The sequence below is a fragment of the Alexandromys fortis genome, unplaced genomic scaffold (genome assembly GCF_014885135.2).
Source record: "Alexandromys fortis isolate MF-2015 unplaced genomic scaffold, M_Fortis_MF-2015_v1.1 scaffold_5, whole genome shotgun sequence".
Lineage (NCBI taxonomy): Eukaryota > Metazoa > Chordata > Mammalia > Rodentia > Cricetidae > Alexandromys > Alexandromys fortis.
In genome coordinates this window covers 8,076,083-8,098,778 of record NW_026067924.1, presented here as the reverse complement: position 1 = coordinate 8,098,778, position 22,696 = coordinate 8,076,083, and the positions used below count along the sequence as shown (strand labels likewise).

Sequence of the window (22,696 nt, the reverse complement as noted above, 5' to 3'; positions counted from 1 at the left end):
TTTAGTGCCTTTTTCTTAAGCTTCTGTAATCAAGGAGATATTTACTCCAATAGCTGATGTACGGTTGAAATCATCCATCAGTAAAGTGGGTCCTGAGCCTCGCTTCCTCAAAATCACCACTAGGGGGAGCTCAGAGGCCGGTCCTAACTCCACGAGGCGTGGAAATCCGCCTCTGGGTGGAGTCGGCCCTTGCAGGGCAGCTTTCCCTGGCTAACTTTGAAGAGAAAGAACCAAGAACTGTGTTTTGGTACCGCTTCCATTTCGCTCTGGTGTGTTGGCGACACTGAGAACATTCAGAGTGTAACCCGGTGGCTGTTTTCAGGAAGTGGAAGCACCGATTTTGCACCACAACTTCAGAACCTAAACAAGAAGCGCTTCACAGTGGTGGCCTGGGACCCTCGAGGATACGGACAGTCCAGACCCCCAGATCGAGACTTCCCACTGGACTTTTTTGAAAGGGATGCAAAGGATGCTGTTGACTTGATGAAGGTGAGACGCAGAGAAGTGCTGGAGTGGGGGAAGATGACTGGACCAATCTACATGTATTCTAATGCCTGGCGTTCTTTCTTTCAATACCTAATGCAAGTCTTACATAAGAAAGGCCTAAAGGACTGAGTCGAAACAGAGCCAGCCATCTAACGAGGCTACTACCAAGACGCTGTGTCTTTACAGCCAGTTCCATGGCATACATCAGTGCACAGTTTTAATTTTTGCTTTGTGTTGCTTTGAGACAGGTTTTCACTGTGTAGTCTAAGCAGGACATGAGATCTCAATCCCTCCGCTTCAGCCCCTGGCATGCCAGGACTGCAGGCCTACAACCCACAGCAGAATACACAGCTTTATATTGATGTAACTGGAGTCCTAAGCCAGAGGCTCAACTCCATGGCTTCTAATGTGCCCCATGTAGTCCACTCACCCCTAGAAAGCAGCAAGAGGTGGTGGTGAAGAGACAGGAATGAGTTTTTAACAAAACTGTCATTTGGAGAAGGTGAAAAGGAAGCCTGTCCTCCCATCTTCCAGGTACTGACATGAGCCTTAGGTTTAAGTAGAGCAGGAACTGGAAAAGGGGCTAGAAGTCTGCATAACTAAATCGTCTTGGTTAAGGTGTGATCTGGTGTTAGCTTAGTTCTGGTTCTGCAAGGTGGCCTGAAGAATCATGATGGCCCAGGCTTTTAGGTGGGGGACATCATCTCATGGGGTGATGTGTCTGTAAGGCTCTGCCATTCCTGGAATCCAAGCTGGCTTCAGGCTTGGGACAATGCGGGTCTGGAACAGAAGACTGTAAAAGGCAACAGTAAGATGTCACCACTGCTCCTATGTTTAAGCCTGAAGCCTTGAAGGGGGTTTGTCTTGTTTGGGTTACCATTGCTGTAGAGAAACCCCGTGACCAAAGCAGCATGGGGAGGAAAGAATTTTTTTCAGCTTACACTTCCATACCACAGTTCATCAAAGGAAGTCAGAACAGGAACTCACACTGGCCAGGAGCCTGGAGGCAGGAGCTGATGTAGAGGTCATAATAGGGGTGCTGCTTGCTGCCTTGTTCAGGCTTTCTTTTTTTTCTTTCTCCCTTTCTCTTGTTCCTTCTCCCTCTCCCTCTTTCTCTCTCTCTTTGTCTTTTTTCTTTCTTTCTTCCTTTCTCTCTCTTTCCCTCTTTCTCTCTTTTTTCTCTTTCTCTCTTCCTTCCTTTCTTTCTCTCTTTCTCCCCTCTCCCTCTATTCCTCTCTCCCTTTCTGTCTGTCTCCCTTTCTCTCTTCCCCTCTCTTTCTCTCTTTCTCTTCCTCTCTCTCTCCCTCTTAATTGAAGCTGCCTTCTCTCTGATAACTCTAGCTTGTATCTAGTTGATATAAAACTAACCAGTGCCGGGGTCAGGGCTGGTTATGTTGGCTATGTCACATACAGACGCTCCTTGAATGTCTAACATGCCTACAACCAAAGATGAGCAGGAATCCAACCCAAAGTAAAGAAGATACAAAATGAAGATGGAAAAGTCCAGCTTTTACCCTGCTTTTAATTAATTGCCTTGTAGGCCCAGGTGAGGAATCAATGCCTTTAAGCAAACATGGTATTTTATTTGGGTGTTTGTCGGGGACAAATACCACTTACCAGAGTAGGGGCGTGAGGATTAGAAAAACAAGCAAAGAGCACAAAGACGCAACTAAAAGTAATAAGACAGAAACATAGGGTAGTATCGGGAGAGAGTGAATACTGAAATTCACCTGCGTTTAATTTTCCAAACGCAAAAGGGGGAGGAAGACAAAAGACTGCTTTAACAGGATACAAACAGACAACTAGGACAGTTATTTGCTTCAACTTTGAGACATCAAGTCATTAGCATTCCGTTGTTTAGGCAGTGAACCCACCCTAGACCAAGTGTCCAAGGAGCAGAGGTATGCCTGAATATCCTGACCATTGGTCAGGCTGGAGTAAATTAATCTGTGTGGGCCATCTTAATTCCAAAAAGACCAAGAAACCACACCCTAGGTCAGGACGTACAGCCACACTTGTCAACAACTCTGAACAAGCTAAAACTCTCTGACCTTCAGACAAGGTAGAAATAGGCTCACATTTTTGGGCCTCCATAGTTATTTTGATTTTTTGAGGCAGGGTCTTGCTGTGTAACCCTGGCTAGCCTCACTAGCAGCGGGGTAGCCTCTACCTGAGTGCTGGGATTAGAGGTGTGAAACCAACGGCATCAGACTTCACCTTGCATCCTCCAAGTTTGCAGTTTTGAAAATGTGTCAAGGAGATGCTGCTTCCTTCCCGATGAACATACACTTACTGCCCTTCTCCATGATCTCACTCTCTGTGGTTTCAGCTGCGGAAATATTAGGTGAAATATTAAGCGAAAAATTGCAGAAATAATTAATTCATAATCTTATAAGTGCCTTATAACTTAAATTAAGTTTATTTTTAGCTTATCTATTAAAACATAAAAGCTGTACATTCCAGGGGGATTAAGTAAGGTTCCAGTACGTGTCTATTCTGTGTAATGTTCAAACCAGGTTAAACTATTGTTGCTCAGTTTCTTTCCATCTTGTTTTCTGAAACAAGGTCACTTGTTGGCCTGAAGGTCACCACGTAGGCTAGATTGGATGGCCAACAAGCTTCAGGGAATCCTCCTGTCTCCAACTCAGAGCTGGGATGTGCCACAGTGGCTGGCTTTCTTGGGTCCTGGGAAAGAACTCAGATCCTCATGTTTGTACTGCAAACACTTTGCCAATAGAACTAACATCTCCCCCCAGTCCCCAACATGTATCATTTCCTCATGAGGGAAACTTCCAACATATTTCCTTCTGTTTTTCTGAAATATAAGTTCGTTAATATTGTCTGTAGTATTCCGTCATGAGTTTTAAATTCCCCGCAGTTCTGAGTGGTGCAGTGAAGTGTGCTGCCCATTCATCCTGCCCAAACTGTAAGACATCGCCTGTCCAGAATATCCACTCTAGACTGTGTGTGTGCGTGTGCCTGTGTGTGTGTGCCTGTGTGTGTGTGTGTAGATTGGTTCTATCTGTGTTACAAGTCATCTGTGGTGGGGCAGCATCTTGGAATGTAACCCCAGGAGGTACAAGAGAGCTGCTGAAACAGGTCGGTGGTGGCACACGCCTTTAATCTCAGTACTCAGGGACGCAGAGGCAGGCAGATCTCTGTGAGTTCGAGTACAGCCTGGTCTACAGAGTGAGTTTCAGGACAATCAGAGCTACACAGAGAAACCCTGGAGAGAGAGAGAGAGAGAGAGAGAGAGAGAGAGAGAGAGAGAGAGAGAGAGCTGCTGTAATTCACTGGATATATGCACGGTCTTATTCCATGCATCATCTAGTGGTAAAGAATTAACTTTAGGGCACTTTTTTGCTATAAAGGTGCTCAGGGACATTTGTCACTGTTTTGTCACTGTATTATGAGCAGTGTTGTGTGTATTGTATCCTGGGTCTGTCTCCCGGTGAGCGAATCCAGGAGGTAAGGTGCTAGGCTGTAGAGAATGTATCGCGTTCTGCATGCTAATGTCAGATGGTTATCCAGAGTGTGCACACACACGTGTGATCCACCAGCACTTATCCCAGCATTTGTCGGTTCTTTATTTTTAATCTTTTCAGACGCTCCATTTTACTTCTAGAAGCCTCTTTCATATGTTTGTCAGCTTTCTCTACTGAGTCCATTTTCAAGGTCCTGGTTGGCTCACCCAAGGATGGATGCAGCTTTACCGCGACACCATGCTCCCTCTTGTCTAAGAAGCTCCTCCCACAGTGGCCGCTGTGGCTTCACCAGATACCCTGCTGCCTTTTATTTTATCCAATCTACAGGATTGCCTGCCTTCTGAGCCTTGCTTGGGTGTATGCACACCCCGTGCTTGTCCTACCCAAATACAGCAGATTTCTGCTGATTCTGCTGATTTCTCTCCTTTGACATTTTATCCAGCTTCCTGCTTAGGTCAAAATAATGGTGTATACTCAAGTTTTTATGACAATTACATTGTAGCAAAGCCAATTGACACTAGGTCTCTAAGTGGCAGACTTGTAGAACTCTGATGGCCACCACCCAGGTTCTTTAAGTGGAGTGGTCACTGGGCCCCATGTCCTGCTGTGCTGGTCACAGGTGAACAGCAGCTATACCGTGGCGTCGCCTATGTTGCCCACAGGTGCTGCAGTTCAAGCAGGTCTCCCTCCTGGGCTGGAGTGACGGGGGCATAACTGCACTCATTGCTGCTGCTGAGAACCCATCTTACATCCGCAAGATGGTGATCTGGGGAGCGAACGCCTACGTCACTGAAGAAGATTGCAGGATTTACCAGGGTAAGTTCTGCCAGTCACAGGCGTTCTCCTGACGATCCTCCATGCTCCCCCCACCCCCATCTCTCGTTTTGATATGTATCGAGTGACAAGCCGCTCATCCACTTGCGATTCTCAGCTCTAAGGTCAAAAGAAGAATGCACTTTCAGGAAAAGTCATATAATTTAACCAACCTAGAAATGGGTAGTGTTCTATTTCCAGAAGCGAAACTTGGATGACTCAGGCCACAGCTCTGGGAGAGCAGTGTTTACGTTCACTACCACGGGTAGTGAGCCTGGAGGAAGGAGGAAGCACTCTGAAGTGTTACTCAGAACCTCATTTAAAGTAATGTGAAAGCCAGTTGCAGCGATGCGTGCCTGAAATCTCAGCCGCTTGCGAGATTAAGGCTGGGGAATTCTGAGTTCAAAGCGAGCATGGGCAGTGTAGCATTGCCTTGTCTCAAAATGAAAGTCGTGAATGAGTGAATGCGTGAATATAATGAGTCTTAGAGGAAGCACTAGGCTGAAAATTTAACCTATGTTTTGGTTACAATGATCTGTGCAGTTTTCTTGGCTAAAGCCTCATTTAAGCTTCTTTCTCCTCAACACTTTTCGGGGCACAAGAGTGGCACCAGTGACCTTGAGCCTGTGGCTCGATGCTAGCCTGCTACTTGCGTTTGTAAAGCCGAAACACCAATGAAAAGTTAGTTCATGAGCTAGATCCTAACTTAGCTCTCCCTCGTTTTCCTTCTCCCAGTACTGCTGCCTTGCCTGTACCAATAGCCAGAGCAGAGGGAAGTGTTGGTTGCGATTATTAGACACCCAGCCCTGGCATTGTTTAATCTCTAGCAAGCTTTCTGAATTGGGAAGACCACACTCTCAGAAGGAAAGAGAGATACCCCAGGGCTTGGGGCCATCACTGGGGCAAAAGAGAAGCTGCTTGGATTTCCCACCCCTCCTACCTGCCACCCTGGCCCATCACAACCCTCCCTTTCTCACGGGAAGCTTTTTGTCTCTTTACTAAGCCGTAGATGACCTAACAGAAGCAGTTTATTCCCACTGGGTCCAGCATTTTCTCTGCACAGCTGTGTCTATAGTACGTCTTTGGTGGGTCTGTTGGCCTTCAGAGCCTGAAATCTTTACCTTCTAGCCCCGACAGACGTTGGCAGAGCCCTTGCACATGCTATGGCCCTTCCAGGCGTCCCGCCATTCACCTTGTAAGCTCCTCAGAGGCTACAATCCAGTTCTGGAATCTTAGTTCGCTACCATCTTCCCATATCTGAAGCAATCTGAAACTCTTAAAGACAGATGACTGAGAAACCGAGCCTCGTCTGACCTCTACTCGTCCTCACCATCCTCCCTCCTGGCTCAGAGTCTGCCTTGTCCAGAGTAGGCTGTTCCACTGTTGCCCACCATGAGCGCCCGCTGCCACCAGCCCCAGATGCCTCTGCTTCTTCCAAATCCTTGACTTCCCTTGCTTGGTCCTTCCTCTCTGCCTCAACAGGTAAACATGATTCCTCCTCCAAAATACTCCTCCCCATGCTGTATCTGGCCCCACAACTTTATTAAAATAGGCACCCATGTTCTTGCACCTTCAGTGACTTCTGCTGCTCTCTACTGAATGGTCCTCACTGCGGCAGGTATAATATTGTCAAAGACAGTACATACTTCTGTCAGCAGCACTCACTCACTACTCTCTAGATATTTGGATCACGGGCTGCGTTTGTAAGGTCTGTAGAAATACCTGCCCCACACACATTGGTCACTAGCATCACCTCCTCTTTTCCTGGCCATTCACTTTTCAAAGAAGCAGCTTCCAGTACCGACTTGGTTTTGTGTAGCTGGGGACTGCTCTTTCATTCTCCAGCTACCCATACCCAAATAATCACACAGAAACTGTATTAATTACAACACTGCTTGGCCAATGACTCAGGCATATTTCTAGCTAGCTCTTACATCTCGAATGAACCTGCTTCTATTAATCTGTGCATTGTAAGGAAGCTATGGTTTACTGGTAAAAGTTCTGAACATCTGCAGTGACGTAGCATCTCTCTTACTCCTCCTTCTTTCTCTCTATATCCCTTCCAGCCTGGTTATATTCTGCCCTGCCATAGGCCAAAGCAGCTTTATTTAATCAATAAAAGCAACACATATACGAAAGGACATCTCACACACATCAGTTTTGTTTTCTGTCCTCCATTGTTTTTGTTTCCTTCTGCTTTCTTTGGATTCTGATTTGTTTTATGCCCTCTAATCTCAAAGTTAAAATCTTGGTTATTGATTTGAGATGTTAATTTTTTAATACATCATTTAATGCTATATATATATATGGGTTATTAGATCTAGAGCAGACATATATATGTATATATACATATACATATATATATATATATATGATTTATTAGATTGATTTACAAGATGCAGTCTGGGCACCCCAACCAGGGCTGTCTCACACTGGAGCAGCTGAGAATCCAGGCATGCCTCCGTCAGCGAGGCTGGATGCCTTAGCAGTCCCATTCTGAAGGCCTGGAGGATTCTCAGATAGCTTCTGGTCTTCTGTCCACACTGGAATCCTGAAGATGGTGTTTGCATATTGGTGAAAGAATGCTGCAGTGTCTTAGTTCTGGTTCCAGTTGCAGTGATAAAATACCATGACCAAAGCCAGGCAGTGGTGGCTCACACCTTTAATCCCTGCACTGGGAAGGCAGAAGTAGGTGGATCTCTGTGAGTTTGAGGCCAGTGTGGTCTACAAGAGCTAGTTCCAGGACAGGCTCCAAAGTTACAGAGTAACCCTGTCTCGAAAAAACAAACAAAAACAAAAACAAAACACAGTGACCAAAAGCCAACTAGGGAAGGAGAAGGAAAGGGTTTATTTCACATTACAACTCTCGGGTCACTCTGCCACTGAGGGAAGTCAGGGCAAAAACTCTAGGCAGGAACTGAGGCAGGGGCCGTGGAGGAGTGATGCCTACTGGTTTGCTCCTTCCTGTTTGTTTGCTCAGCCTGCTTTCTTAGAGAACCCGGGACCCTCAGCCCAGGGGTGGTTCCACTCTCAATGAGCAAGCCCACCTCCCTCCCCCCACATACATCAATCATCAATCAAGAAAATACAACACAGGCCTGCCCACAGACCGATCAGGTGAGAGCATTTTCTCAATTGAAGTTTTCTCTTCCCAAACGGCTCTCGCTTGTGCGGTATTGACTGCCCAGCACATGTGGCAACCTGACAGATGGACTTGCCAGCAAGAAGGAAGGCAATCAGATGAAAAGAAACTTCCTTTTTCCAGGTCCCTTTTGGGGACTGACAGCAGAGGGTGTGGTCTTCCTTCTTCGATTCATCTGATTAAGAAAATCTCTCAGAGTCCCCAGCAGCTTGGGTTTAGTTGATTCCAGATGCTGTCGAGCTGACAGCAAAAATTAGCCGTCATAGCACCTACGAATTTTACCATGTTACATATTTCACTCATCAAAAGATATTTCAAAATATCTTTTCTAATATCTCGTAGGTACTTAGAAATGAAATGTTTAATTTCTAAATACTTGGGGTTTCCTAGATAGCTTTTTGCTATTTGTATTTAATTTGCCTAGACTTGGAAAACATACTTTGTACGGTTTCACTTCTTTAAATTTAGAACATGGACTGGACTATCTTCTTCTAAAATTGAACACTGCCCCCATCTCCTCGCTGGCTTTCCTCTGTCATTCAGCTAACAGTTGCATGTAACATGTAACAGATGCCTGGAAGTTTCCATGGAGGGCTCAGTTCTCCCCTGCCCTCTGTGTCTCATTGTGATTTTGTTCTGTTGATGCCGCGCAATGACTCCTGAGTTATATCCCCCGCCCCCCTCCCTGTTTCCCTCACTCTCCTGGTTCAGAACATTGGGCTCATGGGATATTCTCTCCTCCATAGCAGAAAATCCTTTGTAAGGCAAAAGTCAAGATGTTCCATCTCCCACTTTAAAATAAATAAATAAGTCCTCTAGTAACTTCAAAGAAGGCCACTCAGCTTAGCCAGCCCCTGCCAGTCTGGCTCCACTCAGCCCTCCAGCTCCTCTCTTCCCTGTCTTCTCACACACATCCTGCCTTATAAAGCTGCCTTTGGGATGCACCTTGTCCTCTCCCAGGCACATCCTTCTCAGTAGTCACCCCAATACCCAGATCCCAGGGTACCACCTCAAGGTGTCCCAGAGCCCTTAAGTCCGGTGGACCAATAATGGGATGCACATGCCCACACCATGGTACTTTGCCCCAAGTACTGCCACCCATTTACTCCTTCGCCCTAGTCACTGTAGAATAAGTTTCCCATCACAAGGGTTCTGACCTTCCCTGCTTTCTGAAACAAAATAAAAGCTCTCTCAGTCCCATGATACTCACTGTCTATAGTGTCTGTTTCCTTCCCTAACCACCATTGCCACTTCCTCATCCTGGAAAGTGACCTCTGACCCACCATTCCAGTGGAGAGAGTGCCTTCCATGTAACCAACCCTCAGGAACTTGGCTGTTCTGTGTTACTTTTGAATCCCCCGCCCCCCCATGGTCATTGAAAGCAGTCTCCTGCTGTGCATGGTACAGTTTATACCTTCTCCAGCTTCCTCTGGATGCCTTTCTGGCCACTGCGTTGTCATGGCCCTGGCATCTGTCTCTGCTTTCTGTCTGGCTTTGATATGTGGGACAGTGTCATTGAGTTCCCCAAGTACCATTCTTGCTTTCTGATCTTGTTTTCCATGTATGTGCATGTGGGGGCGGGCTTACATGCACACATGTCTGTGTTGGGGTGTGGGTGCCTGTGTATGTGCCCAGGCATGTAGAGGCTAGAGGTCCACCTGGGGTGTTGTTTGTTTTCTGACTCAGGATCTGTCCTTGAACCTGGCGTTCACTGCTTAGGCAAGGCTGGCTGGCCTGTGAGCCCTGGGGATCTGCCTGTCTCTGCTTTCCCAGCACCTGGATTACAAGAGTGCATTTAGGCTTTTTGACATGGGTTCTAGAGTCAAATTCAGATCCTCATGCAGGTGTGACAAGTCTATACTGCCTGAACTACCACCCACCACCCTCCTCTACTCCCCCCCCCCCCCCCGCCTTCAAAGCCAGCATCACCAGTGTGTTGCCCACTCTGGCCTCAAACCCTTGGACTCAAACAGCCTTCCCTCCTCAGCCTCCTGAGCAGCTCAGATTACAAGCACACTCTACCATGCTCAGCTTTGTCCTCGCTCTGTGCCCCTGCTTGTCTTCTCCTAGCTTCCAAGCCCTTGCCGTGTCTAAAAACTGAACTCAGTCCTTCCTCTTGTCCTGTTCCTCTTGCTAAATGTCTTACCCTGGTAAATGATTCACCAGGGAGCACAGTACACACTGGTTTCAGACCCGAACACAGCCTATTACCTTGGCTTTACTTTCTGTAGTTTTTACTCTGCTATGTTCTGAAGTCTTCAGTGGACAAATCCAGAGTAATCAATCCTTAAGTTTTAAGTTGTGGGCCACAGTGAGAAGAATGCCGGAACATTCTGTCACACCTGGTGCTGCTATATGCCATCCAGATCACAAACAGTGCCTTGGTCCAGTGCACGCCGCCTGCCTGTTAGTCTCCAGAAACCATCAGCGTCAATAGATCCACTGTCAACTTGCTGCCGTTCCTGCATTCCGTGCACTGTTTTACTTAAAACACTTCCTATAATGAGGAGTGATGCTGGCCGTCCCGCTGCAGTGCACTCTGGTTGCTGTGGATGGCATTAGTTATTACTGATCTCTTATACTGGACCTGCTTATCAATAAATGTCATCAGGAGAACACAGTATTTGTAAAGTTCAGTGCTCTGTGGTTTTAAGACACCAAGTGTCCTGGCTGTGTTTCTCGTGGATAAAGACAGCTGCTGGGCCACAGATGCTGTTTACAAACCCTTGACTTTAAGGCTCTTGAAGATAAAGGTTGTATCTCATCTGTCTTAGTCACTTTTCTGATGCCATGACCAAGGCAGCTTATATAAGAAAGCATGGTTTCTTACTAAAGAAACCATGAACCATGGAGCTCGTGGTTTCAGAGGGTTGGCACCCGTACCCATCATGGTGAGAAGCATGGCAGCAGCCAGGTAGGCATAGTTCCGAGTGGTAGATAAGAGCACACGTGTGGTCCAAAAGCAGGAGGCAGAGAGCGCTAACTGGGGATGATATGCCCCTTTGAAACCTCAAAGCCCACCCTCAGGGACACACCTCTTCCAACAAGGCCACACCTCCTAATCCTTCCTAAACAGTTCTACTAACTGGAAGCCAAGTATTCAAATATATGAGTTTTTAGGGACCATTCTCATTCAAACCACCACATTATCCAAGTTTATATTGGTAGGAACAGGCACTTAGCAGCCTTGGTGCTTACTGAATTAACTCTTAATTAGCAAGTTCTCTTTGTGTTTCTGGTGTTTAGCATAGATTATATGCTCTAAACGAAGTAGAGGTACAATGTCAGTGTCTTTGGGGATCCAAATTCTGCTGTGAATCAACAGTTTCATTCAGTTGGTTATTCTGGGCACTTGTCTATGAAGCACAATTAGTAATTCTGGATAGTGGTTATGCTTTGGAACAGAAATGCCTTCCTCTTTAAATAAATTAGCAGAAATAAATATATAAACACAAAGAATCTTTTTAAGTACATGCTACATGCCAGGCACTGTTGTCAGCAAATTCCGTGCAATTACTTAATCTTTATTCTCAGTGTTAATATAATTCATATTTTCTGATTAGGAAATTAGTGCAGTAAGGTTAAGTAACTTGCCTGGTTTCACACAGCACTAAGTCTAGGAGCTAGGACTCTTACATAATCATTCTGACTTCCAAATCTGTGCTCCCAATCACTGCTTGAAAGACCTCTGGCTTCCCCCAGTGCCAGCTGGATCCCCTATCCCCCGCCCCACCAATCCCTGCTGAGATTTCATGCTTTTTCCTCTGGGATCCTGAAGGCTTGCTGCAGACCTGACATTTCCATAGACACCTTTCATTCTGAAACTGTACATCAATTAATCCATTAAAAGAACCCCCAGGCTGCCCCCACAGCAGCCCTGTGATTTAGTGGGGATACTACCGAGTGTTAACCCACTGGGTTCTCAAAAGCTCTTGGCCTTCACATCACAAGGAACTTGGTTTTTCCTAACTGATTTTTAAAGCTTTTTTTCTTTTTCTTTTTTTTAAATATTTAGTCATTATAATTCAACCCTTCTGGCGTAAGTGAACTATGCTACCTGTGGGCCTACAGGAGCCCAGATTGATCCTGCTGACACCGCTATATCTATGCACTTTGTCCCGGTTCACTCTGCCTCCCCGGAACCCGGATCCTCCTGTGCTTTGGTCACATAGGCTGATGCTCCCAAGCAAAAACAGTTTGTCATCAGGGCCACACCAAGATGATAATTGTATGTGTGTTAGTGTTTCTTGCATGTACTGCTGTTCCTGGATTGTTCTTTCCCCCTCATTACACTGCTAAGATTCTCTCGTGGTGCTGCTCGTGGCTGTGGTGCCCTGGTTCCCGCCACTGGGTTGTATTCACAGTTACAGTGGGCAAATCTGCCATTTAGTTTGTGCACTCCTTGGCCCTCACGTTGCTGGAGACCCTTCTACCATCTCCAGCGGATGAGCGCTAAAGAAACTAACTGTTGGCGGCTGAGTGCAGAGACGACATGACAAGTGATTTCCATACAAGAATGATACATGTCATTCTTGTATGGAAACAGTGAGCATGGACTCCAATTGGCCTTGACTCCTTTTCACTGATGCTGCCTGACCCTGTTGTCAGGGTTTGCTTTCTCTCTTACATACTCCATCAAACATATTCTCTAGTGGCTATGACTCTGTGAAAGCATGAGAATTGTAGGTCATGGGTCTGGGGAGAAAGGCCAGCTGGTAAAGTAGGTGCCATAAAAGCATGAGGACATGCGTTCTGTCTGCAGTACCGGTATGGAAGCTTGAGTGTAATGGCTCAGGCTTGAGTGCTGGAAAAGCAGAGATCGCCTCCCTAACCAACCAACCTAGCCTGGCCTGTGAGCCTGTGTCATCAAACAAGGTAGACAGCACCTGAGGATGAATGACCCTTGATACTGGCCTCTGGTCTTCAGATGCACATATCCACAAACACACAATCCCTTCACATTCTCTCTCTCTCTCTCTCTCTCTCTCTCTCTCTCTCTCTCTCTCTCTCACACACACACACACACACACACACACACAGATACATGCACACACACAAGATTTTTTTTTATTTTATGTTGTGTTTTGCATCCAGAGGCATCATATTCCCTGAAACTGGTATTACAGATGTTTGTAAGCTGCCACATGGATGATGGAAATGGAACCTGGGTCTTCTGGAAGAGCAACCAGTGCTCTTAACCACTAAGCCATCTCTCCAGGCCCCAGGAAATAACTTTTTAAAAATATTTTATGAAAGATAGACTTGTTCTTCTGCAAGATGACCCTTCACAGGGTGTGGTCTGTCAAGCATCCCAGTGTGTAAGTATCCAGAAGTAATTTTCAAATGTATTGTATTTGGGGAGGTAGGAGAGGTACGAAGAATTAAACAAGGAGCCTCATACATGCATTTATTTTGCCACGGAACTCCCTCCCCCAGGCTTTCTTCACATCTTGCTCTTTCCCTTCCCCACTCGTCCAACTCTTCTTTCCATTCTGAAATCTGCCCCTCTTTATTTTTTAGTTAACCTCACCATACCCATCTCTGACATCTTTTCCCTATTTACCAAGTAATTCAACCCTTCTAGTCTCTACAGTCAACTCACCTGGGCTTCCCTCTGATTATCCAGACCAAGCTTCAGAGGCAGAGGCATCTTCTTCAGAGGGCGGCAAATCTGTAAATCACAGCGATTCCTCCACCGAGTACTCCCATTCGTCGCGTGTACCTTGAGAACTGGGCACTGCCAGTACTCTACAGAAATCACCATCTGATGTCAGTGTGTGTTCCTGGTGTGCTAAAGGCTGTCATAGGCAGCATTTAATACGTTCAGGAGCACCACGATCTTGATCAGTGTTTAAGGAAATACAGGAAAGATCAGGCTGAGTAAATGACATTTGCTACGTTATTTTAAAGGTAGACGTTAGCTATTGTTTTTTTCCTACCAACTGATAATCTATAATATAGCTTATACTTAGGAGTTAGCTCTACACCCCTTTTCTTCAACAGAGCCCTGTGTAAAAAGGAAATGCCAGACAGGGCCATGTGAATAAAGGCTTATGTTGAGGATTTAACAGCAGTCTGTTCAATTTCCTTTAGCCTTTGCATCATTTGTTTGTTTCTCAATGTACCAGAAAAAACTTTTCTAAGTAGTTGGCCTTTTATATCTGCATCTGTGCGTCAATCAACCAAGGCCAAAAGTCTTCAAAAATTAAATTACCTCTGCACGGAACATATACAGACTTTTTTGGTTACAATTTCCTTAAACATTATAGTATACTAATTGTATAGCATTTAAATTACATGAGTTAGAATAAAATAATATAGAGAGATGGTTTAAGTATTTGCGAATTCCTGCGTCAGTTCTGAGCACATTCTCTGTAATTTTGCACAATGGGCTCAATCATCCACAGTCTAAAGTCCACAGGAGTTCCTAGGAACAGTCCCCCTCTATGTTATATAACAAGACTTTTTCTGGGGAGATGCGACACAGTAATAACCCCAGAGAGGGATTCCATGACAGACCAAAGTCTGGATACCACCAAAATCCAACTTGGTGAACCATGAGTTTCATTACGAAGAGCAGGAATTACTCAAAGACAGCCTATCACCAAAGCCCACTCCAATATAGGTGACAGCACACAAAGCTGGGAGCCCAGAGAATACTGCATAGCCCATAGGTGACTCATCAGGTTGGAGAATGCCCTTTCCAGGTGCCTCAGTTGGTCTAAATCTCTTCTGGTCAGTTCCACTGACTTCTGCTTCCAGGCAGCTGATCTGGTACCAGAGTCTTCTTGGCAGCTTTTCTCTGAGCATCATCTGCACAACTCAGCCTTCTTGAGTCTGAAGGGGACTCTCGGCTTTTATTGCCTACTCTGGCAGAGAGGGGTCCTAGTGAATCTGGTTGGTTTCAGGAACTTCCTGAAGCTATTTTGAATTGTTTGCCTTCCGGTTTAAGGAACTTTGTGCAAGACAGAATGTTTCGATATTGAAGGAAACTGTTACACAACACTCTAGAAACTGAAAGACAACTCTAATGTCATTCTTCCTCTGGAGATACCAATTAGAAAAATGTTTTTCCTTTTATCTTAAAATCTTTAGCAGAAAGTGTTCAACTCAGGTCTGACTTCATTCAGTCCTAATGATTTATCATGTTATTCTTGTGTGAGGCCAAGCCTAGGGTCTGAAGCGTAGCAAGGCCCTTGCACTGGGCACACCTCCCTAGGGGAAAATGGACAGTCAAGTGTAAGGCAGAAAGCCCTGCAAAAGCAAAGCAGATGGAGAAGGAAAGTCTCAGAGGGCATGCGCATGGGTGGGGCTCTCTAACATCTGCACAGAAACCTAGAGGAGTTGAGTGAACCACATAGATACTGGAAAAGGTCTTCCCAGCAGGTGGAACAGTGAGCGTGAGGCCCAGAGGGAGCCTGGCTTAGGTTACTTCAAGATAATGCCATAATCTGAGATTGGACACATCCTTGTCCATACCTCTGTTTTTCAGGTATCCGAGATGTTTCCAAATGGAGTGAGAAGGCAAGGAAGCCTCTGGAAGCCCTATATGGATATGACTACTTTGCCAAAACCTGTGAGAATTGGGTGGATAGCATCAGCCAGTTTAAAGAGCTGCCAGATGGTACGTTGCACGGACTAAGGTTCCTTTGCTAATTGCAGGGGAGGCTTGGGTGCCTCCCTTGATTTCCCTGCATTTCTCCATAAGAAACAGACACAGCCATTATCCTCACACTGTTAATATGTGAACAGAGACACAGGTTACTGTACATAATATTAGCTCTTGTGTAGTAAGTGTAAATGCCAGACAGGACCATTGAATAAAGGTTATTGTTGAGGCTTTAGTGGCAATCTGTTCCCTTCCCTTCAGTGGCAGCATGAAACTGTCCTCCAGAAACCTGTTTCTACTTTCTAATTGAAGAATAGGTCATTAGAAGGAGAGCCACCATTAGACACTAATTTTTTTTTTTTTTCGGTCTGGATGGGCCCACACTCGACTCATCTTACTTCCAGGACAAAGCAGGAGGAAGTCTTTGCCATGCTTTTCAGAGCCAGGGAGAGGAAGAGACTGCTCAATTCTCTTTTCAACTTCAGAGCCGAGTGATATAACCTGAGCCGTGGACAAGTGCTTTCTTTTGTGTATCCTCAAATTAGTAAGATTTCCGGTAAGGATGACCATCTCTAAGCAGAACTCAGTTTCTTTTTATATAGCTACGTGTTTAGGTCAGCCTCCTGTCACTGTGGCAAACACCTGCGACAATCAGCTTACTGAGAGGGAAAGTGTATTGTGACTTAGTTCTGGGGGTTCTGGTCCATGGGTAGACAGAACTACTGCCTTCAAGGCCAGGTGGTGCAGTGCCCCATAGTAGGAGAATTTGGCAAGGCAAAGTTTTACCTCTTATGGCAAAAAGGAAAAAAGAGGAAGAGTTGAGAGTTCACCTCTCCCGTGAGCTTCCACTAGGCCCCACCTCTTCAGGATCCCATGTCTCTCTCCTGCTCCATGCTGGGAAACACACTCTAACATGGGAGCCCTAGGGAACACTGAGATCCAAACTGTAACAAGCACCTTGGAATCGATATTTTTCCCCTCTTCTTTTTCTTTTTGTAATTGCTCCATTAGAGTAGCTAAGATTTGCTGTTGGAAACATTGTTACAGAATGCGTGTGTCTAAAGGGACGGTTTCATCTATTAGGTAATCCTTTCCAGGGTGACTCATCTCTAATATCAAAGCTTTCGCAATGAAAGGGACTTTGGAAATGTTACATGTTTGGTTTAAGTTCAAAAGAGCAAATCCGTGCCTTACAGTGATCCCGTTGAAATGCAGTTTTCATCCATAGTAACAAGTCCTTAAAAGGTGTTTCTTTGCACTTAAAACAACAGAAAAGGATGCTGCTAAACAGAATGAGTCAGTTCCCCACGAAAGAGAACACACTGAGACCTGTGGTTCGGTGCTTCCTGGGAGGAGGCAAGGAAGAGATGGAAACAGTGTTAAATTGACAGTTCAGTACATCCTAACATGGAGAATTCAATAGGGAAGTCATCTTAGAGCAGGCCTTAATAGTTGTTCTCCCTTCTGTATTTGCTGCTCTGACAGGACTCTTTCCTTCGTGTCTGTGTCCTCAGGCTGACAGGCACCTGGTGCAGCATGGGTGATTGCACAGGTGTGGGGTCATCAGGGCTTGCGTTTGAGGTCTTGACTTGCTGTAAGAATGGCTTTGGGTTACTGGAGAATATGCTAATAGCTACCTCATAAAGTTTCGTGGGGACTAAGTGAGGTAATACATATTCAGTTATGGTAGAGTGCTATGGACAGTTATTATGAAAGTGCTGTTATGTGATTTTTTTAAAAGCACCTAATTTATAAATGTTTTTCGGTATTGAATGAGTTAAAATGTAAGTACTACCCTGGCGTGGTGGCATGTGCCTTTCATCACAGCACTTGGGAGGCACAGACAGAGTTTGAGGCCAGCCCGAGCTACGTAGGAACTTCCGGTCCAGCCAGAAATGCGCAGCAAGATCCTGTCTCAAAATTTAAAAAAAGATAAAACAAAATAAAGAAGTGTAAGTGCGGTGAGCATTACCATCTCCTGCCACAGCAAGCAGTTGTGCAGCTGGCTTTCCTCAACGCCTCCCCTTCCAGCTGACAGGTGTGTGCTCGCAGGAGAAGTACTTCCCCAGCCAGTTGGTCACTCTCCCTTGCTGGAGAGCAATCCCCAGCTGAAGAGAAGGGCAGAGGCTTGGCACCTGGTGGGCAGCGCCACCCACGCTGGATCACATCTAGCTCAGTTATATAGCATCTTCCATTTAGAACAGGCAGGGATGGGAGGGGAGGGGAGGAAGGAGCTAATAGCACGGCCACCAGAACCACGTGTGTAACCTCATAACAGCCACGGGCAACTGTGAGGATTGCTGTTTGAGATTGAAGCTCTAGCTGGCTGGGAGCCACCCAGGTGTGGTACTCGGGAGTGTCGCTAAAGCACACGCATGGATACAGGGTAGCTTTACCGCTTTACCGTGAGGTCCCAGCATACTAGGCTAGTCCCTATATTCTTAGGCCAGGCTTTCAGCCATGGAGACACAACCTCAAAGGGAAAGGTTTCAAATGTCAGGCATCATCATCAATGTGGCTGACAGGCTGCCTCTTTGCAATGCAACACTTGTGGGGTTTATTTGCTTGCTTCCTTATTTGATTTTGTCTACATTTTACATAAACTATGAATTTTCATCAGGAAAAACTGTATTTTCTAGTAGAGTATCAAGCAAGCAGAGCACGGAAATAGAAGAGGGAAACCTAAGAGCGGTAAAACTGGAAGGAACCCCAGATCAAACTGGCTTCCACTGACAGTGAAGCCGCAATGCAGAGGGACATGTGTGTCAGTGGATCACTGAACACCTAAGACAGTAGACAAGGCTTACTTTGGCTTGAGTTCTGGAGGTTCCCAGACACGAGCAAGCTCTCTGATGCCTTTGCGTCTATGGTGAGGCACTGGGAGCACTTGGTGGAGTAAAGTTGGTCACATCCCAAGTCAGAGAGTGGAAGGGGAGAGAGGGTAGGCTGGGGTTCCACAGTCTCCTTCAGGTGCATGTCCCCAAGGATAAGGAAGTCCCACAAGGTCACACCCAGAGGCTTTCACCACTTCCTAAGGGCAGCTCTCTGGAGCCCAAGCCTTTGGTGTCTAGCAGGCATCTCTACAGAGTTCTGCTTCTTCCCTGCAGAGAGACTGTGCTGAGGGGATTTCCTGTGCTCTTGTCTCTCAGGTAACATCTGTCGGCACCTGCTGCCCCTGATCCAGTGCCCAACCCTCATTGTGCACGGGGAGAAGGATCCATTGGTCCCACGCTTTCATACTGACTTCCTTCACAAGCGTGTGAAAGGGTCACGGTGAGTCTTGTTACAGCTCGGCAACCCCTGGGTGCCTCAAAGCCTCTGAGGAAGTGAGAGCAGCCATAGGAAGGAAAAGAAGTGGGAGAAGTGGGGGCTCAGGGTGTGTGTTCCCCATCTGGTCAGAGAGCGGTATTTCGAGCACCACAGGCACAGAGGACCTGAGCTCTGAGCTCTGGGGAGCCACAGCAGGGAGACTCTGATAAATGTCCTTGAGCATAGTGAGGCCAACATGTCCCTGGGCTCTATAACAAGAAAATCTCTTTAGATTTGTAGCACCATTGGCAACAATTCAATATTCCTTGGAATTTTTAGCTCATATAAACAATAATAAAAGTTCATAAAAACCAAACCAAAGAAACGAATTGTCCTTTGGTAGTCACCCACAAAGATATAGTCATATTCTGTATTCAACTCTGAGGCTTTTTTTCTCTCTAAAATTATATCGTAGGCACTACAAGTCAAATCCACCTTGAATATGTGCTCGGGCCCTCCACATGCCTGATTTTGATGTCTGTGGAGGACCAGCACTGCTTTGCACGCTGAGCACTTAGTTTAGGTCTCTGTCCTCAAAGTCCCTGGAGCCCAGCAGGGAAAGCTGGCACCTCCAATAGCTCCACTGGCTGTGAGCGAGTCTTCTAAGCCTATCTTCACACTGGGCTTCTCTGGGGATTTGGAAGTAAGGGGTAGGGGTGTTTCTTATTCCACAGCAAAATACAATTGCATAGTAATTCACATTTCTCCCTATATTTGAAGCATGTGTGTGTGTTTCTTTATATTGAAAGGCCATTCTTCATCCTCCATATTCATTCTTACAGCAGTTCAAGCATGAGTTAAACAAATGTAAGAATGTGAGCAGGAATAGCAATCACTTTGGGAGGAGTGTCGTCTAAGTAAAGAATAAAGGCAGAAGTTGGATTAAAATTAGGTTGTGAAGCCGGGCGGTGGTGGCGCACGCCTTTAATCCCAGCACTCGGGAGGCAGAGGCAGGCGGATCTCTGTGAGTTCGAGGCCAGCCTGGTCTAGAAGAGCTAGTTCCAGGACAGGCACCAAAAAAGCTACGGAGAAACCCTGCCTCGAAAATAAAATTAAAAAAAAAAAATTAGGTTGTGAGTAAACATAAAGGATTTTTACAAAAATTTAGAAGTTCATAATAAATAAAGGCATTTTCAAACTTGACTTTTATAAAATCATAATACTCAGCCATGGCTATGGCACAAAATTCAAAGTTTATTTCCTTATTAATCTCCCAGCTGCTTTCGATTCATCTTAGTCTTTGTGTACTCTTTTAACTTCCCGTGTTTAGAGTATGCAATGTGGTGCTTCTGCGTTGAATTCTGTATTTTAAACATATTTTGCATAAGATAACTAATTATACTTCACTAGAAACTTAAGGAAAGTAGCTCCATTTTTTTAGATAGAATTCAAGCTCAGTTGATGCTAAACAGTGAGTGTTTCAAGCTACTGAGTTAGTAAATGACAAAGTCCTATATTTTCCTAAAACAGAACTTTCTCGCTGTAGCATGACTGTACCCTTAGAGAGATGGTAGGACAGCCATGCTAGGTGGCCTGGTTAACTGGCTTCTGCTTCAGAAATGAAAGGTTTTTGCACACTGACCCTCATGATAAATGCAGAAATTCCCCCGTAAGGAGCCAAGCTCAATAAATGTCTGTCTGTAAGAAAGATTAGCCTAAAAATTTTGTTCCAAACCTATCTCCTAGCAACAGTATGCATCAATATTAGAGAAAATGTGCTCTTCCTGTACATTTGGTGGAAAATCATTTTCTTTGAACCATATTTGTTGGAACTCACAGGTTGGAGATAAAATGTTATTAGCAACGGTTTTCTAAACCTGGTCTGTGTTTTCCACTCCTTTCGCTAAAAGAGCCCTTTATGTTGGGTGGGTAACCTGCAAGCCCGTGGCTGGCTTCTTTGGGAGCCCACAGAAGGAAACTGGGTTCCTAGAACTTCGAATCCCTACTGGGCCTTCTGGTGCAGGGCCGCCGCATACCTTGCCAGGCACGTCTTTAACTGCACTTAAAGGCAGAGTCTGTCCTGATGGGTTTTTACCAAGAAGCACTTACTTGTATGAGTCACAGCAGGCTGCTTTTCCCTCCTTGGAAGGAGACCAGTCTCCAGCTTTGCTAATCTGTCTCCTTCACTTCCCTTTCCTCTCTTCATAGGAGAGGAATCACAGTCTCTTAAAAGCAAGGAGGCCTTTGCTTTAGTTTTTTAGTTTTAGGCAGCTGCATTTCTCCCACAGAAACTCTTATAGAAAGTCCATTGCCAGAGCTGTTCTGACTGCAGCAGTAAGCTGAAGAGACCCTGTCTTTGGAGTCCTCTTGCTCTGATCCTAGTTTCGGGGCTCCCTTGAAGCTAGACCTCCCTCCTGGCTGAAGGGCTTTTTGCCTGTCTTGTCTGCCAGCCTTTGGGTGGGCATTTCCCATTACAAAGCATGCGAGCAGTCCCAGCAACCATCAGGGAAGTGTTGTCGAGCAGCAATTGGTACCCATCATATTCTAGAGTTGACATGAAGAGGCTCTTGGGGGCAGCAGGGCTGGACTGACTGGAGAGGATGTGGCTGCCCAGCTAGGTTAAGCCACTGTGCTGGGAACGTGCTAGCTTGGTTGCCATGACAAAGCAAGAGAGTTCCTGCCTTCGCTGTCTCCTAAGGAAGACTTTCCCCCTGCAGTACCAGAGCATCCCCCATGCATCCATCGGCTTTCCACTCTGTTTAGGGTTCACTAAACTGCATGATGCTCTCAGCGCTTCTTTATAGCTCAAGGTCCATGGCGTGGGAGATGATTTTGCACAGCTGTAAGTGTTCTGAGCATATTTAAAGTAGGTAAGGCTAAGGTGTCGTGTCTGACAATGTAGATATATTAGGTGCATTTTTATTTAAAGTATTTTATTAATTTTCTTCTTCTTTGCCAGGGGTGAGGTCAGGGCCTCACACATGCTAAAAATGCATCCCGCCACTAAGCAACACCCTCCGCCTCAATATTGTCAACATGTGGTAGCTTTAGGAAGACAGCACTTTCTTACAACACAAACATCCATCTTCTCTCAGTTCTAGAGTCTGGGATAGAGGTGTTGACAGACTGAGTCTCTTCCGAGTCCTCTCTCCCCAGCTCATAGAGGGTCTTTTCTCTGATACTGGGCCCAGTTTGCTTTTCTTCTGAGGACACTAGTCTATAATGGATAAGAGAAGGACCATATTCTGTACCGAGCCACTTCTTTAAAGATGCTGAGATTCCAGCTTATGAATGGTGCAGGGTGGGGGGGGGTGAGGGGAGTAGTTCATTCCATTAAAGTGTTTTTTAAGGCTTCAAATCTCAGGAGTTAACAGAAACTGGAATCTGCATTTCAGCTCCAGGGACAAGCCTCCATGCCCCTGGCCCCCTTCTTGTCTATCCATATACATTCATCCTTCAAGTCACTGCTCAGTATCTTCCCCTCAGGGAAGCCTCCTTACCCCATGGTCACATGGTTCCTTACTCATACCTTTTTCAACAACTCTCAGCAAGTGATTTAATTTTCATCCTCTAGAATAACTCTCTCTATCATATCTTAAACACACTAGCAACTGAGTTCCTTTTCTCAGTCATATAGAGTGGAAGGTACCTGCTTCAGCCTGTGTTTGTAGACCACATCTTGCTGGGAGCTTCCATCCCTCATGGCCCCATGACTTCTCCCCTAGGGAAGCTTAGCAGAGAGCAGTCAGGAGATCACAGGGTTAGCTCCAAACAGAAGTTGCCAGCGCTTGCTAGGCTGAGGCCTTTTCCGTTCAAAAGGAGCAGAGTCTAACCTTTTCCAGGAAAATCTTAAACACATTTTTGTTTAGTTTTGCTTTTTGCAGAACTTTCCTTAAGGGGAAAAAAATCTTC

The 22,696-nt window shown here is 45.7% G+C and overlaps 1 protein-coding gene across 1 annotated transcript in view; it reads left to right on the top strand.

Moving 5' to 3' along the window:
* Bphl (biphenyl hydrolase like) overlaps positions 1 to 22,696 on the top strand; it is a 33,626-nt gene that overhangs the window by 6,580 nt on the left and 4,350 nt on the right. The window contains exons 3-6 of the mRNA XM_050142706.1: positions 323 to 489; positions 4,634 to 4,787; positions 15,419 to 15,550; positions 18,685 to 18,808. Coding sequence (XP_049998663.1) covers positions 323 to 489; positions 4,634 to 4,787; positions 15,419 to 15,550; positions 18,685 to 18,808 — 577 coding nt within the window. The remainder of the gene's footprint in view (positions 1 to 322; positions 490 to 4,633; positions 4,788 to 15,418; positions 15,551 to 18,684; positions 18,809 to 22,696) is intronic.